General features: G+C 42.5%; 1 protein-coding gene across 2 annotated transcripts in view; it reads right to left on the bottom strand.

Moving 5' to 3' along the window:
• LOC115106302 (heparan sulfate glucosamine 3-O-sulfotransferase 6-like) overlaps window positions 1–11007 on the bottom strand; it is a 34212-nt gene extending 23205 nt beyond the window's left edge. For both annotated transcript variants that reach the window (XM_029628893.2, XM_029628894.2), the window contains exon 1: window positions 10154–11007. In XM_029628893.2, the coding sequence (XP_029484753.2) occupies window positions 10154–10635 (482 nt within the window). In that variant the 5' untranslated portion in view covers window positions 10636–11007. The remainder of the gene's footprint in view (window positions 1–10153) is intronic.
• Window positions 11008–15941: the final 4934 nt, after the last annotated feature.

Genomic DNA, 15941 nt, shown 5'->3' with positions numbered 1-15941 from the left:
TATGGAAGGGTTGGGTCATACAACACCGAGCGTCTCATTACATTCCTGGATGACCTCTATGGAAGGGTTGGGCCATACAACACCGAGCGTCTCATTACATTCCTGGATGACCTCTATGGAAGGGTTGGGCCATACAACACCGAGCGTCTCATTATACATTCCTGGATGACTTCTATGGAAGGGTTGGGCCATACAACACCGAGCGTCTCATTACATTCCTGGATGACCTCTATGGAAGGGTTGGGCCATACAACACCGAGCGTCTCATTACATTCCTGGATGACCTCTATGGAAGGGTTGGGCCATACAACACCGAGCGTCTCATTACATTCCTGGATGACCTCTATGGAAGGGTTGGGCCATACAACACCGAGCGTCTCATTACATTCCTGGATGACCTCTATGGAAGGGTTGGGCCATACAACACCGAGCGTCTCATTACATTCCTGGATGACCTCTATGGAAGGGTTGTGCCATACAACACCGAGCGTCTCATTACATTCCTGGATGACCTCTATGGAAGGGTTGGGCCATACAACACCGAGCATCTCATTACATTCCTGGACGACCTCTATGGAAGGGTTGTGCCATACAACACCGAGCGTCTCATTACATTCCTGGACGACCTCTATGGAAGGGTTGTGCCATACAACACCGAGCGTCTCATTACATTCCTGGATGACCTCTATGGAAGGGTTGTGCCAGGTGAGGAAAGGGTTGCAGTGAGGGGAAATCGGCCAACATTTGTAATTGTATGGGACAATGTGTCATTTCACCACTCCCATGCAGTCACAGAGTGGTTTCCAGCCCATCCCAGGATGGTGTCACTTTTCCTCCCACCTTACTCTCCATTCCTCAACCCCATAGAGGAATTATTTTCCTCATTGAGGTGGAAGGTTTATGACCACCATCCACATGATCAAATGTCCCTCCTGGACGCAAGGAATGCTGGATGCCTGGACATATCTGCAGAAGATTGCCAGGGATGGACCATGCATGCCATAAGATTCTTTCCTAGGTGTATTGCCCAAGATGACATAAGATGTGATGTGGATGAGAACCTGTGGCCAAGTGCAGAAGACAGGGTTGACTATCATTGCTACTGTATCTGTATCGGTAGATGGTGTATATACAAATTATTGTATTTTGGAATCATTCAATGCCATAAAACGTATTGAAGCATATTGCAACATGTCTGATTCATTCCTGTAACATGAACTGCAGTGAATTCTAAACAGTAGAGAGGTGTCATTCTTGTTTTGTAAAGAAATGTTACAAAATTAAACATGGTGTAATGCTACCTGTTAGTGTTTTTTTAGGTCATTGTTTTATGAGTGACAAAGTGTGCTTGTTGGGTGACAACCTTTGCTAGTGTTCTGGAAGAATGAGTTGATTTGAGACATGTATGAAGTGTTTTGGTCGTTTTAGTGCATTTTGGATGTGAAATGGACTGTTGTGCCAGGCTGAAAGTTGGATTAGGAGAACTGTGTGAAGAGTTTTGAGAAAGTGACCTAAGTATTGAGAAATGGGTCCTAGCGATTGTAAAAAATAAAAGAACGTTTAAAAAAATGTAATGGACAGACGGGCACACTCCAACACCCAGACATAATTTAAGAACTCAATATTTTTTTTTTTGACCTTTATTTAACTAGGCAAGTCAGTTAAGAACAAATTCTTATTTTCAATGATGGCCTAGGGACAGTGGGTTAACTGCCTGTTCAAGGGCAAAGTCCACAACCAGTCAGTCCACCTCTCTAACCACTAGGCTACCCTGCCACCCCTGCTACCCTGTATTTAATGAGTCTGCCAAATCAGAGGCAGTAGGGATGACAATGCATTGATAGGTGTGTGAATTGGACCATAATTCTGAGCATTCAAAATGTAACAAATACTTTTGGGTGTCAGGGAAAATGTATGCAGTAAAAAGTACACTATTTTCTATAGGAATGTAGAGGAGTCAAACTAAAAGTACAGATACCCCCGTAAACTACTTAAGTAGTACTTTTACTTAAGTACTTTACACCAATGTGCATCACTGCATCCTAAACCAACCGTTCAGTTCCACGCAACCTCTCTAACCTAGATGATGACATTTTAATCCTATGTTTAATCTGTTATGTAGTTAGAGTTTATGTTACATGCACACACTATAACCCTGTGTTGGGGAATGTAAATGTGTGTGTGTGTGTGTGTGTGTGTGTGTGTGTGTGTGTGTGTGTGTGTGTGTGTGTGTGACTCTAGGATCAGTAGGAGCTGACTATGGTAACATCTGGCCTCAGCTGGAGAGATGATTGCTCTGTGATAACTCATCCTGACCCTCCCTGCGAATAAACACACACACACACACAAGAATAGACATACACACAAACATAGACACACACACATACACCCACATACACACATTCCGATTAGCATGGCCAGCTGGCAGTGTCTCCCTCTGCCTGTCACCTAGACCAGCTTGCAGTGGGTATGTTTGAATATGCCAACAACAACAAACATTATTCACGAGATCTTTCCATGTTGCAGGCTGTAAAGTGGTTGCACAGTGGTTGTACAGTGGTTGCACAGTGGTTGTACAGTGGTTGTACAGTGGCTGCACAGTGGTTGTACAGTGGTTGTACAGTGGTTGTACAGTGGTTGTAAAGTGGCTGCACAGTGGTTGTACAGTGGTTGTAAAGTGGCTGCACAGTGGTTGTACAGTGGTTGTACAGTGGCTGCACAGTGGTTGTACAGTGGTTGTACAGTGGCTGCAGAGTGGTTGTACAGTGGTTGTACAGTGGCTGCAGAGTGGTTGTACAGTGGCTGCACAGTGGTTGTACAGTGGTTGCACAGTGGTTGTACAGTGGTTGTACAGTGGTTGCACAGTGGTTGCACAGTGGTTGTACAGTGGCTGCACAGTGGTTGTACAGTGGTTGTACAGTGGTTGTACAGTGGCTGCAGAGTGGTTGTACAGTGGCTGCACAGTGGTTGTACAGTGGTTGCACAGTGGTTGTACAGTGGTTGTACAGTGGTTGCACAGTGGTTGCACAGTGGTTGTACAGTGGCTGCACAGTGGTTGTACAGTGGTTGTACAGTGGTTGTACAGTGGCTGCAGAGTGGTTGTACAGTGGCTGCACAGTGGTTGTACAGTGGCTGCACAGTGGTTGTACAGTGGTTGTACAGTGGCTGCACAGTGGTTGTACAGTGGTTGTACAATGGTTGTAAAGTGGCTGCAGAGTGGTTGTACAATGGTTGCACAGTGGTTGTACAGTGGTTGTACAGTGGTTGTACAGTGGTTGTACAATGGTTGTACAGTGGTTGTACAGTGGCTGTACAGTGGTTGCACAGTGGCTGCAGAGTGGTTGTACAGTGGTTGTACAGTGGCTGCAGAGTGGCTGCAGAGTGGCTGCAGAGTGGTTGTACAGTGGTTGCACAGTGGTTGTACAATGGTTGTAAAGTGGTTGTACAGTGGTTGTACAGTGGTTGTACAGTGGTTGCAAAGTGGTTGTACAGTGGTTGTACAGTAGTTGTACAATGGTTGTATAGTGGTTGTACAGTGGTTGTACAGTAGTTGTACAATGGTTGTAAAGTGGTTGTACATTGGTTGTACATTGGTTGTACAATGGTTGTACAATGGTTGTACAGTGGTTGCACAGTGGTTGTACAATGGTTGTACAATGGTTGTACAGTGGTTGCACAGTGGCTGTACAATGGTTGTACAATGGTTGTACAGTGGTTGTAAAGTGGTTGTACAGTGGTTGTACAGTGGTTGTACAGTGGTTGCAAAGTGGTTGTACAATGGTTGTACAGTGGTTGTACAGTGGTTGTAAAGTGGTTGTACAGTGGTTGTACAGTGGTTGTAAAGTGGTTGTACAATGGTTGTACAGTGGTTGTACAGTGGTTGTACAGTGGTTGTAAAGTGGTTGTACAGTGGTTGTAAAGTGGTTGTACAGTGGATGTACAGTGTCTTCAGAGAGTATTTATTACCCTTGACTTATTCCACATTTTGTTGTGTTACAGCAATACCCCAAGATGACAAAGGGAAAATATGTTTTTAAGAAATGTTTGCAAACGTATTGAAAATTAAATACAGAAATATCTCATTTACATAAGTAGTCACACCCCTAAGTCAATACTTTGTAGAAGCTCCTTCTGCAGTGATTACAGCTGTGAGTCTGTCTGGGTACGTCTCTAAGAACATTCCACACCTGGATTGTGCCACATTTGCCTATTATGATTTTCTAAATTCTTAAAGCTCTGTCAAATTGGTTGTTGATCACTGCTAGGCAACCGTTTTCAGCATACCCATAAGATGATGCTGGCACCACTATGCTTGAAAACATGAAGAGTTGTATACAGTAATGTGTTGTGTTGGATGTGCCCCAAACAAAACACAGGACAAAAATGAATTACTTTGCCACATTTTTTGCAGTATTACATTACTGCCTTGTTGCAATGTTGTTGATCCATCCTCAAGTTTTCTCCTATCACAGTCATTCAACTCTGTAACTGTTTTAATGGCACCATTGGTCTCATGTTGAAATCCCTGAACGGTTTCCTTCCTCTCCGGCAACTGAGTTAGGAAGGACGCCTTTATCTATGTAATGACTGGGTGTATTGATACACCATACAAAGTGTAATTAAAAACTTCACTGTGCTCAAAGGGATATTCAATGTCTGCTTTTTTATTTCTACCTATCAACCTGTCCTTTCTTGCAAGTCATTGGAAAATCTCCCTGGTCTTTGTGGTTGAATCTGTGTTTAAAATTCACTGCTCGACTGAAGGACCTTACAATTATCTGTATGTCTGGGGTACAGAGATGAGGTACTCATTCAGAAATCTTGTTAAAGACTATTATTGCACACATAATGAGTCCATGCATTTGATTTGATTTATTAGGATCCCCATTAGCCAACTCCAATAGTGACAGCTAGTCCGACATATAACCAAAAAGACATTACAGACAAAAGACTTCACAATTTACATGTAGTGTGTGCGCATCTACCAGTTATACATATATGTCAGTATATACACGCAACAAGTCGGTCACATGGGGGAGAGGGGTTGCTTTATTTGTTTATTGAAACCAGGTTTGCTGTTCACTTCCGATATATAACATGGAAGGGAGGTCCATGAACTCAAGGCTCTGTATAACACTCTATGTTTTCTTGAATTTGTTCTGGACCTGGAGACTGTGAAAAGACCCATGGTGGCATGTCTGGTGGGGTAAGTGTGTTCTGGACCTGGGGACTGTGAAAAGACCCCTGGTGGCATGTCTGGTGGGGTAAGTGTGTGTATCAGTGCTGTGTGTAAGTTGACTATGCAAACCATTTGGAATTTCCAACACATTCATTTCTTCTAAAAACAAGAAGTGGCGCAGTTAGTCTTTCCTTAACTCTGAGCCAAAAGAGACTGGCATACATAGTATTAATATTAGCCCTCTGATTACAATGATGAGCAACACGTGCCGCTCTGTTCTGGGCCAGCTGCAGCTTACCTAGGCCTTTCTTTGCAGCGCTTGACCAAATGACTGGACAATAATGAAGACAAGATAAAACTAGAGCCAAGGACATCCCGGCCAGCCAAACCCTCCCCTAACCTGGACGATGCTGGGCCAACTGTGCACTGCCTCATGGGTCTCCCGGTCGCTGCCGGCGACAACACAGCCTGGGATCGAACCCAGACCTGTATTGACACCGCCTTAGACTGCTGAGCCACTCGGGAGGCTTGAGGTCTAGAACTTAGGGAATGATTTGTACTAAATGCAATGCTATTAGTTTTAAAGATGTTCAGGACCAGTTTATTACAAGCCAAATATTCCAAAACAAACTGCAACTCTTTGTTAAGGGTTTCAGAGACTTCATTAGCTGTGGTTGCTGATGTGTATATGATTGTATCATCAGCATACATGCATACACATGCTTTGTTTAATGTCAGTTGCAGGTCAATGGTAAAAATAGAAAATATTAGAGGGCCTAGAGAGCTGCCCTGCGGTACACCACACTTTACATGTTTGACATTAGAGGCTTCCATTAAAGAAAACCGTCCGAGTTATATTAGATGGATAGCCCTGAATCCACGATATGGCAGAGGTTGAAAGGCCATAACACATAGGTTTTTGCAACAACAGGTTATGGTCAGTAATATCAAAGTTCACACAGAAATCTAACAGTACCGCTCCCACAATCGTCTTATTATAAATTTCTTTCAATTTGTGTCAGTGCAGCACATTTTGAGCGCCCTTCTCTAAAAGCATGTTGAAAGTCTGTTGTTACTTTGTTTACAGATAAATAGCATTGTATTTGGTCAAACACAATTTTTTCCCAACAGTTTGCTAATAGCTGGCTGGAAGCTGAAAGGTCTGCTGTTAGAACCAGTCAAGGCCACTTAACTATTCTTGGGTAGCGGAATTACTTTGGCTTGCCTCCAGGCCTGAGAACAAAGACTATCCTCTAGGCTCGGATTAAAGATATGACATATAGGACGGCTATAGAGTCACCTACCATTCTCAGTAGCTTTCCATCTAAGTTGTCAACGCCAGGAAGTTTGTCATTTCTGACCGATAACAATATTTGAGTACGATATTATAATTATAATCAGATGGCTCACTGCTCGCTGTTGACATTTCCTGCCTAAATCGTCCCACTTTGCCAATGAAGTGTGATAAATAAGCCATCTGATTCGATGAAAGTTGTATTTGTCTTTCTGACCATAATTGTATTTAAAACATTGTTTTTTCCCCCATCATTATTTATAAATCAAATCAAATCAAATTTTATTTGTCACATACACATGGTTAGCAGATGTTAATGCGAGTGTAGCGAAATGCTTGTGCTTCTAGTTCCGACAATGCAGTAATAACCAACGAGTAATCTAACCTAACAATTCCAAAACTACTACCTTATACACACAAGTGTAAAGGGATAAAGAATATGTACATAAAGATATATGAATGAGTGATGGTACAGAGCGGCATAGGCAAGATGCAGTAGATGGTATCGAGTACAGTATATACATATGAGATGAGTATGTAAACAAAGTGGCATAGTTTAAAGTGGCTAGTGATACATGTATTACATAAAGATGCAGTAGATGATATAGAGTACAGTATATACGTAGACATATGAGATGAATAATGTAGGGTATGTAAACATATCATTGATCTTGGCTTCATAATACAGTTTCTTCTTCTTTTTGTTGAGTTTAGTCTCATAATTTCTCAATTTGCAGTAAGTCAGCCAGTCAGATGTGCAGCCAGACTTATTAGCCACTCCTTTTGCCGCCCCATCTCTTTCAACCATACTGTTTTTCAATTCCTCGTCAATCCATGGAGCCTTAAGAGTTCTAACAGGTGAATGTTTATCAATAAGAGGAAGAAGCAATTTCATAAATGCATCAAGTGCAGCGTCTGGATCACATCAGACCAACAAATATTTTTTTTACATCATCCACATAAGAGTCACAGCAAAATATTTTGTATTATACACTATTATACACTATTATACACTATTTTAGGCCCAGCTTTTGGAACCTTGGCTTTCCTGGATATAGCCACTATACTGTGATCACTGCATCCAATGGGTATGGATAAAGCTTTAGAACAGATTTCTATGGTATTAGTAAAACTGTGATCGATGAATGTGGATTATCTTGTTCCTGTAGTGTTTGTAAACACCCTCGTAGGTAGATTACAGGTATTGGTTACAGTGAGAAGCTTCCTCTTGATTGGACAGTTTGATGAAAACCAGTCAATATTCAGGTCCTCAAGAAAGTAGACCTCTCTGTTCACATCCCATACACTATCAAGCATTTCACAAATATTATTTAAATACTGACTGTTAGCACTTGGTGGCCTATAGCAACACCCCAAAAGAAAAGGCTTTAGATGTGCCAAGTGAACCTGCAACCACAACACTTCAATAACAATTGATGTAAGATATTCTCTAAGCAATACAGGGATGTGTCTCTGAATATATACACCTCCCCCATAAACATTCCTGTCTCTTCTATAGATGTTATATCCTTGTATTGCTACTGCTATATTATCAAATTAATTATCTTAGTAAGTCTCAGAAATTGCTACTTTATTAATATTATCTGATGTTAGCAAATTATTGATTTCAAAAACCTTATTTCTAAGGCTACATATATTAATATTGGCTATTTTCAATCCTTTCCTGGGAAGCCTCAGAGATAGAAATAATATGGAAAAGAGAAAACAAAGCAAGAGAAAACAATATTCATTCAGCAGTCCATTAATCAGTTGGTGTATGTACGTGTGTGTGTGCTAAGGGGTTGAAGCTAAGAACCCATTAGCTTGGCTCCCTCATCCTTCTAGGCTTTTGGGAGGGAGGGTGGAGCCTTCTGGCAGCTTTAGTGTCATGCCTGCTCCCGCTCTCCCTCACTGGCGCTTGAGGACGCCAGACTGCCTATCATTACACACACCTGTCCCCTTCATTACGCGCACCTGCACCTTCGTTACGCGCACCTGTACCTCATTGGACCCACCTGTACTCCATCATTATTTGATTGCCTTATCTGTCTGTTTCCTCCGTTGCATCCCTGTGTCAACATTGATGTCGTTATTTTGTCCCCTGTCCAGACCCTGGTCCTGTCCTGTTTCATGTCCGTTTTCTATTAAATGTTCTCCATGTACCTGTTTCCTGTCTCCAGCGTTGATCCTCACACTTAGGATAGTCCTCGTTGAGTAAGATATACGTTCCTCTCAAGTTCTTGGCTCTTTCCAGAGCAGCTACCTTGTCCTTGAACGTCAGGAACTTGACCACTATTGGCCTGGGCCTATCACCTGTGCTGGTGTTTGGTTTTTCAGTCCTGTGGGTGTGCTCCACCTCAATTTTTCCTTTGGTCCATCATCAGTTTCTCCAAGATAATGTCCCTCACTTTGTTCTCAGACTCCATCCAGGTCTCATGTGGAAATTCTGCAATTCCGTCCACAACAAAGTTGTCACGTCTTGATTGTTCCTCAAGATAATCTGATTTCTCTGTCATTGTTATCATAGAGTCACACACAGAACTGATGTCCTCTCTCAATGACTTACAGATTGCTGTCATATTGCCATTCTCCTGTTTCAACTCGTTGAGCTGACCCTGGGAGAACTGCAAACTATGTTCTTGTTGTTGTAACAATTGCTTGTGGAACTATTTTTGTTCATTTAAAAGATCGTTCACCTTCACTGTCCTCAACGGTATTCCCGCCAGCTTTGGTCGTTGTCATGGTAGCAACATAGGTTATGCTGTTACTCCTCATAGTTCCAGACAGGGCAGGTCACAGGGAAGATTGAAAACAACAACAATAAACAGCAGGGATCTAGACAGCCACAAGCCCTGGACAATCTGCAGTTCCAGCCACAATAGGCAGCTAGTTAGCAGCTAGGCTAGCTGCCACGCCAAACAGCTCCTCAGACCTGGCCTTGGTCGGCAGAATCACTTGACAGATAGTAGTGGGTCCAGCAACTGATGCCAACAGACCATAGACTTTCAAAACTTTCCAAAACAACAAACCGAGCTCTCCCTCATTCCGCTTTAAACAGGAAGTGATGCAACTTATTATGTGACTTCAGCACATTTTTACTCCTGAACTGATTTAGGCCATAACAAAGGGGTTGAACACTTATTGACTCAAAAAAACATAATAAACATAATTCCACTTTGACATTATGGGGTATTATGTTTAGGCCATCGACAAAACATCTAAATGTAATAATAAATGTAAGAGGCGTGAATACTTTCTGAAGGCACTGTATATGCAAATCGTTGTGTAAAAATGAAAGACCGACCAATTCTACCATGCATGCATTATACAGCAATAAACCATAACCTTCTGATTTACAAGTGCAGGTGCACTGAGGCGAAAACATGTCTATGGAGTTAAATGTACTGAAATGCACTCAACCAAAATTCATTGGACATCAACTCCCATTCTATAAAAAACAGACACGTCCATACGATATGTGGTTTCCACTAGATAGCACAGCCACAAAGTCTAAATTAGAAATATCTTAAGAATTGATGAAAACTTACATTTTCGTTTTGGTCTTAATTTAAGGTTAAGGTTAGGATTAAAAATAATTAATTTTAAGAAACTGAATTGTATAAATGGGCGGGGTTCACGACTTTGTGGCTGTGGTAACTAGTGACAACCATGATATGTACCTGTACCAGTCCAAACCTCGTGCGTAATGCCGGTCAAAGAAGTGCGGTTCAGAGCCCAGCGCGCGGATGTCCGGGTGCAGCCTGAGAAACTCCAAAAGAGCCCTCGTGCCACCCTTCTTTACCCCTATAATGAGGGCTTGGGGTAACCGCCGTGTCGCCATCAAATCTTTAACCGAGTTATTCGTCTCCAAAACCGGAGTTATTGTGCTCCTCTCCCCGGCTACTGGGTATCCATCTTCATTCTGTACCATTACAACGTCCTTATACAACGTCCCGTTTCTGTCATGATACCATCCTGATAAAAGAAACTCACTGGCGGGTCTTTGAGAGATGGAGTTTTCCCTTATGTCCGACTCGCAGCATCCCGCGAGGAAGTAGAAAAGAGAGACACAGATTATTCCCAGAGAGAGCATGATTAGAAGTTTTTGGAGAACCCTCCTGATGTCCCTGTCCGTTGGGTTGCTGTGGTGAAAAGCTGCCATCGCCTTCCCTCAGAGTCCCATCCGAGGAGGACCATTCTACTACAAGCTCACCTCACTTAACTTCCTTCACCTCTGTGAAGACACGAAGGCTTTCTGAGCAGCTCAGAGAAAATAAAGGCTCCATAGTGACGCTACGTGGATTCCACAAAATTGCCAACAAAGTCTCCGGTTTGCCCGCGTCCCATCTGTCCCTTTCGCGGTTCATTCTGCGCGTCAAGGGATCAATTCCTGTGTTATGTCCAAATATCCACCCACTTAGTCGATCCCACCGGCATGTAGTATAGTCTAAGGCGTTTAATATCCGCGGCGCATGGCTGAAGTGATCCTTCTCCCTGGGATTACCCGCCATCTCCCTCCATGGGTCTCCAGAGACTGCGCGTCATGGGGTCTCTCTCTCTCTCTGTGTGTCTCTCTCTCTCTCTGTCTCGCTCTCTCTCTCTCTCTCTCTCTCCGTCTCTCTCTCTCTCTCTCTAGCTTCAGTCATTCAGGAAAGTGTGCGCTGCACTCCGCATTTAACCGTCTTTGATTGTTTAATTCCAACGGATTTTATTGGAAAACGGAGATGAATACGATGCGCGTGCACGCGGGGGAGAGGAGAGAGCGGTTATGCTGCGCGTACCCGACAGATCATGACCCTTTTGAATGTAATAAGTCATCATTTATCCACTGAATGTTTTTGTTGACCTGTTCTCCAGTTTATTCACTACCAGTTGTGCAATAGATGTCATAGTCTACACAGTTAACTTGGTTGTCACTTTAGAGAGCCATTTCATGATTTCAACTAGCAAACTATACACTGTAAACCCCAAGGCATTTTTAACTAAAATACTTCTAGTAAATTGAACTCAAAGTCCAGGAAAACTCACTATTACTTATTAAAATGTTTATGTGGTACGGACTCAAAACTAAATGATAACTCAAAGCAACTCAATGTTTTAAAGTTACAACAAATTATATATATTTGTATATATATATATCTGTGTTTTTGCATGTACATTGAGTAAATTAATTTCCAAAATAGAGAGTTCCCAGTTGTCTTGAAAGCACCATAAAACTCATGGTACCCTTCACCAGCTCATATCTGTGTGAAGCTGGATTCAGTGCTTTCGTCTGCATTAAAACCAAATATGGATCCAGGTTGGATGTGACAGCAGAGATGAGGTGCTCACTGTCGACCACGCCCCCTGACTTTGAGAAGCCACACCCCCTGACTTTGAGAAGCTCTGATGCGATCAAACACACCCATCTCATTAGTGGTGGTGAGATAAGATACATTATGTCAGACTCATTTGAATTTGACTGTGATAGCACCACATTAAAAGTATGTGATGGTGATGTGAAACAAGAGAATGTTAGAATAGAATGTTTATCAAAAAAAGTTAACATGGCTGTTAATTACATCATTTTTTTCACATGGTTGTGGTCACGAGAACTTACAGATATCAAAATGGGGTCGTGGGCCAAAAAGGTTTGGGAACCCCTGGCTCACACTGTTCCTAACCCTGGCAGTCATTATGAATGCAAGTTGCGGGTGAATAGAATTATATCCTGGCTGGATTCCAATAGGAATAACACATCACTTTGCAAGCCTGCATAACGGGGACTTGCAGGTAAATTTGCAATATTCTGGTCAATTTCCCAGGTGTCCCTGAAATCTAGGTTAGAAGATTCCTGGAATTCTTTCAACCAGGATTTGTTGAAAATCTGTAAATTTTTGAAAGTTACTGGAGTTTTGCAACCCTACTTGCAGGCCTGATGTGGTCTATAAACCAGGAGTTTCAGGCCAATGTATAAGGGTAAAACTAGGCCTCAAAATATGGCCTTAGATTAGAGCATTTGATATATGAGATATTTAAGGTATTGTCATAAAGAGTTTAATTATAATGTTAACATTCGACCTAGGGACTCTAGGTCGAATGAATTTAACAACCATGTCTCTGTCACAAACAAATACAGTCACGAGTGGTGACTCTACCATTCACTGGAAAAGGCAAGTCACACTTGTAACTTGTGTTGGAGGCGTGGCTTAGTAGGGGCGTTACTCATATCTGGACCCCCCTACAGCAGGGATATCAAACTCATTCCACGGAAGGCTGAGTGTCTGCGGGTTGTTGGTTTTTTCCTTTAAATTAAGACCTAGACAACCAGATGAGGGGAGTTCTTTACTAATTAGTGACCTTAATTAGTAAATCAGGTACAAGGGAGGAGCGACAACTCGCAGACACTCGGCCCTCCGTGGAATGAGTTTGACAGGTGCCCTACAGGGTCACAGTGACTCTATCGGTTTGATTGATGACTACAACATAACTTTAAGTAACTACTCAAATATAGTAAGTGCAACAGATTTAATTTAAAAAACTAATGTACCTAATGATATAGTAGCACATTGGGGTTTACGGTGTACATGTTTCATTCACAAAAACACACAAAACCTCATTAGTTTGCAAAATGGGATTTAGGGCAAATTTGACAGAGTCTATCACATCCTGATGGTGGCGAGTCCCTTTATAAGGGAGGACATAGCTGAGAACACCATGGGTTTATTGGTTAGTTTTAGTTGAGTTGCTGTGACTGGCATTGGCCAAAGCCTTCTGATTCTGTCCTGGCACTCCCAAGTCCTATCGACCAAATCTCCAATCTCATGAGACTACCCCGAAAGAATAAAGGTTCAATTTAAAAACCTTAGATAAATCAGACAACAAGGAAACAGGAGTGTACCGGTAAATTAACATAGATATTCTCTCATATCACATTTGAACAAAAACATTTTTTAAATTTAACTACGCAAGTCAGTTAAGAACAAATTCTAATTTACAATAACGGCACGGGAACAGTGGGTCAACTGCCTTGTTCAGGGGCAGAACGACAGATTTTCACCTTGTCAGCTCAGGAATTCAATCTAGCAACCTTTCGGTTACTGGCCCAACACTCTAACCACTAGGCTGCCTGCCACCCCTACACTCTAACCACTTGGCTGCCTGCCGCCCCTACACTCTAACCACTAGGCTACCTGCCGCCCCTACACTCTAACCACTAGGCTACCTGCCGCCCCTACACTCTAACCACTAGGCTACCTGCCGCCCCTACACTCTAACCACTAGGCTACCTGCCACCCCTACACTCTAACCACTAGGCTGCCTGCCGCCCCTACACTCTAACCACTAGGCTACCTGTCGCCCATACACTCTAACCACTAGGCTACCTGCCACCCCTACACTCTAACCACTAGGCTACCTGCCGCCCCTACACTCTAACCACTAGGCTACCTGCCGCCCCTACACTCTAACCACTAGGCTGCCTGCCGCCCCTACACTCTAACCACTGGGCTACCTGCCGTCCCTACACTCTAACCACTAGGCTACCTGCCGCCCCTACACTCTAACCACTAGGCTGCCTGCCGCCCCTACACTCTAACCACTAGGCTACCTGCCGCCCCTACACTCTAACCACTAGGCTGCCTGCCGCCCCTACACTCTAACCACTAGGCTGCCTGCCGCCCCTACACTCTAACCACTAGGCTGCCTGCCGCCCCTACACTCTAACCACTAGGCTGCCTGCCGCCCCATGACGACAACAAGGTTGTGCGTTTTTATTGAAAGAACAGAAATCACAGTGCAGAGTCATAAATCAAAAGCTTATTGTGATATAACAATACATGTTGATATGAAGCCATATGTGTGTTATTTTATATCCTGTTTAAGCAGGTCTCTGTAACAGTGCTGATGTTACAGGAGGTTAGGGAGCTACGTACCATTAAGTTTTATTGTTGTAAAATAAAGGCAGCTGGACTGAAGGTACAGTTAAGAGCTCATTGGAGAGTCGTTAGGGTTGTAACACACACACACACACACATACACTTTATGTTACACATGGTTTATCCCAGTCATCAGACCACAGCAGATGTGATCTAAGTCATTAGGTTGTACGTTGTCTTGGACTGTAAAAGTGCAAAACCAATAACCGATGCAATATTCATTGTTATATATTAAAAGATTTGTGCTGGATAAAATCGCTTGATTTGCATCTCTTTTGCAAGAACACAACACAGACATTACTGCAAAAAAACAGATCAAATATTATGATCGGGGGAGTCTTTGATGACTTATTCCATAACTGGATCATTGGGGGTTACGATGAGATTTGATTAGATCACGGAGTGACAAAAGTAAGCCTGTCAAAATCCCATTTCCTGTCTTACTAAAGATTTATTGAAAAGTCTACCCTCGTTCCGACGCACTAACACGTAAATTTCCAGAGAGAGACAAGTAGACAGAGACTTTTTCCTGTTATTTACTTTAAGGAATAAAAATGTGTTTTAAGAACATTAACTTTTATTGTACATTTTTTTGTTCCACCTTTTTTGTTCTTCCTTTAATAATGTGTTCATATTTTTTTGTGAATAACAGGTACAATCTCTGCTCATCTCTGGCTATGAACATTTGGGAGAAGAGAGAGACACCGATGTCGACTGTTCTGATCATGTATGACGATGATGTCACACACGGATGTGGTCTATCAAGCCAATAAAAGCGCTCAGCAACGCTCAACTGACCCTGAAATAAGACCGTAATCACCAGTACGATATTTCAATACCACCATCATATCCACTCATCGCTGTAACTTTTCCTTTGATTAACACAACATCGCTGAATCCAAAAAGAAGTGAAGACAGGTTATAGATTTAGATTAAAGTTACAGATCAAATTGATTCAGAGATATTTTATGCTCAGTTTCCTTGTTGATGTTATGTTTTGACCTGCCTCCATGGATGAGAGACCAAGGTCAGAGCAGAGTAGAGAGCGGAGAGGAGAGGAGAGCGGAGCGGAGAGGGGGAGGGGCGAGGAGGGGAGGACAGCATCCAGGTTGTGTGTCTTTTGTCTGCAGCCGTTCTGTGGAGCAGATTGTTCCGTGATGAAGGGGTCGTCTATAAAAGAATGACCCTGAGGTCAGGGCTGGAGTATGACGCAGTGATTTATGATCCTACAGACAGAGGATGGAGACATTATGGAACGCAGACATGGAGCCATCAGTAGTTCTGAGTTCCAAGTTCCAGTTACTGTATTTATCTCTCTCTCTGAGAGCCACACTGAGACTCTGAGGTCTATTGGGATTCGAGATTAACTAGGAGGGTCGTTCTACCAATTCGGTGCCTTTTGAGAAGTGAAAAGAGGTAAAAAAAAAAAGTTTAAAAATAAATAAAAAATTGATTTGAACTTTCTGTCAAAAAGAGCACATGTTCAACATCATATAAAAAAACATGTTTTCCCATCTCAAGAGGTTAAATAAAATTTGAAAATACTATAGTA

Source organism: Oncorhynchus nerka, linkage group LG23 (genome assembly GCF_034236695.1).
Source record: "Oncorhynchus nerka isolate Pitt River linkage group LG23, Oner_Uvic_2.0, whole genome shotgun sequence".
NCBI classification, from domain to species: domain Eukaryota; kingdom Metazoa; phylum Chordata; class Actinopteri; order Salmoniformes; family Salmonidae; genus Oncorhynchus; species Oncorhynchus nerka.
This window is presented reverse-complemented; position numbering and strand designations above follow the sequence as displayed.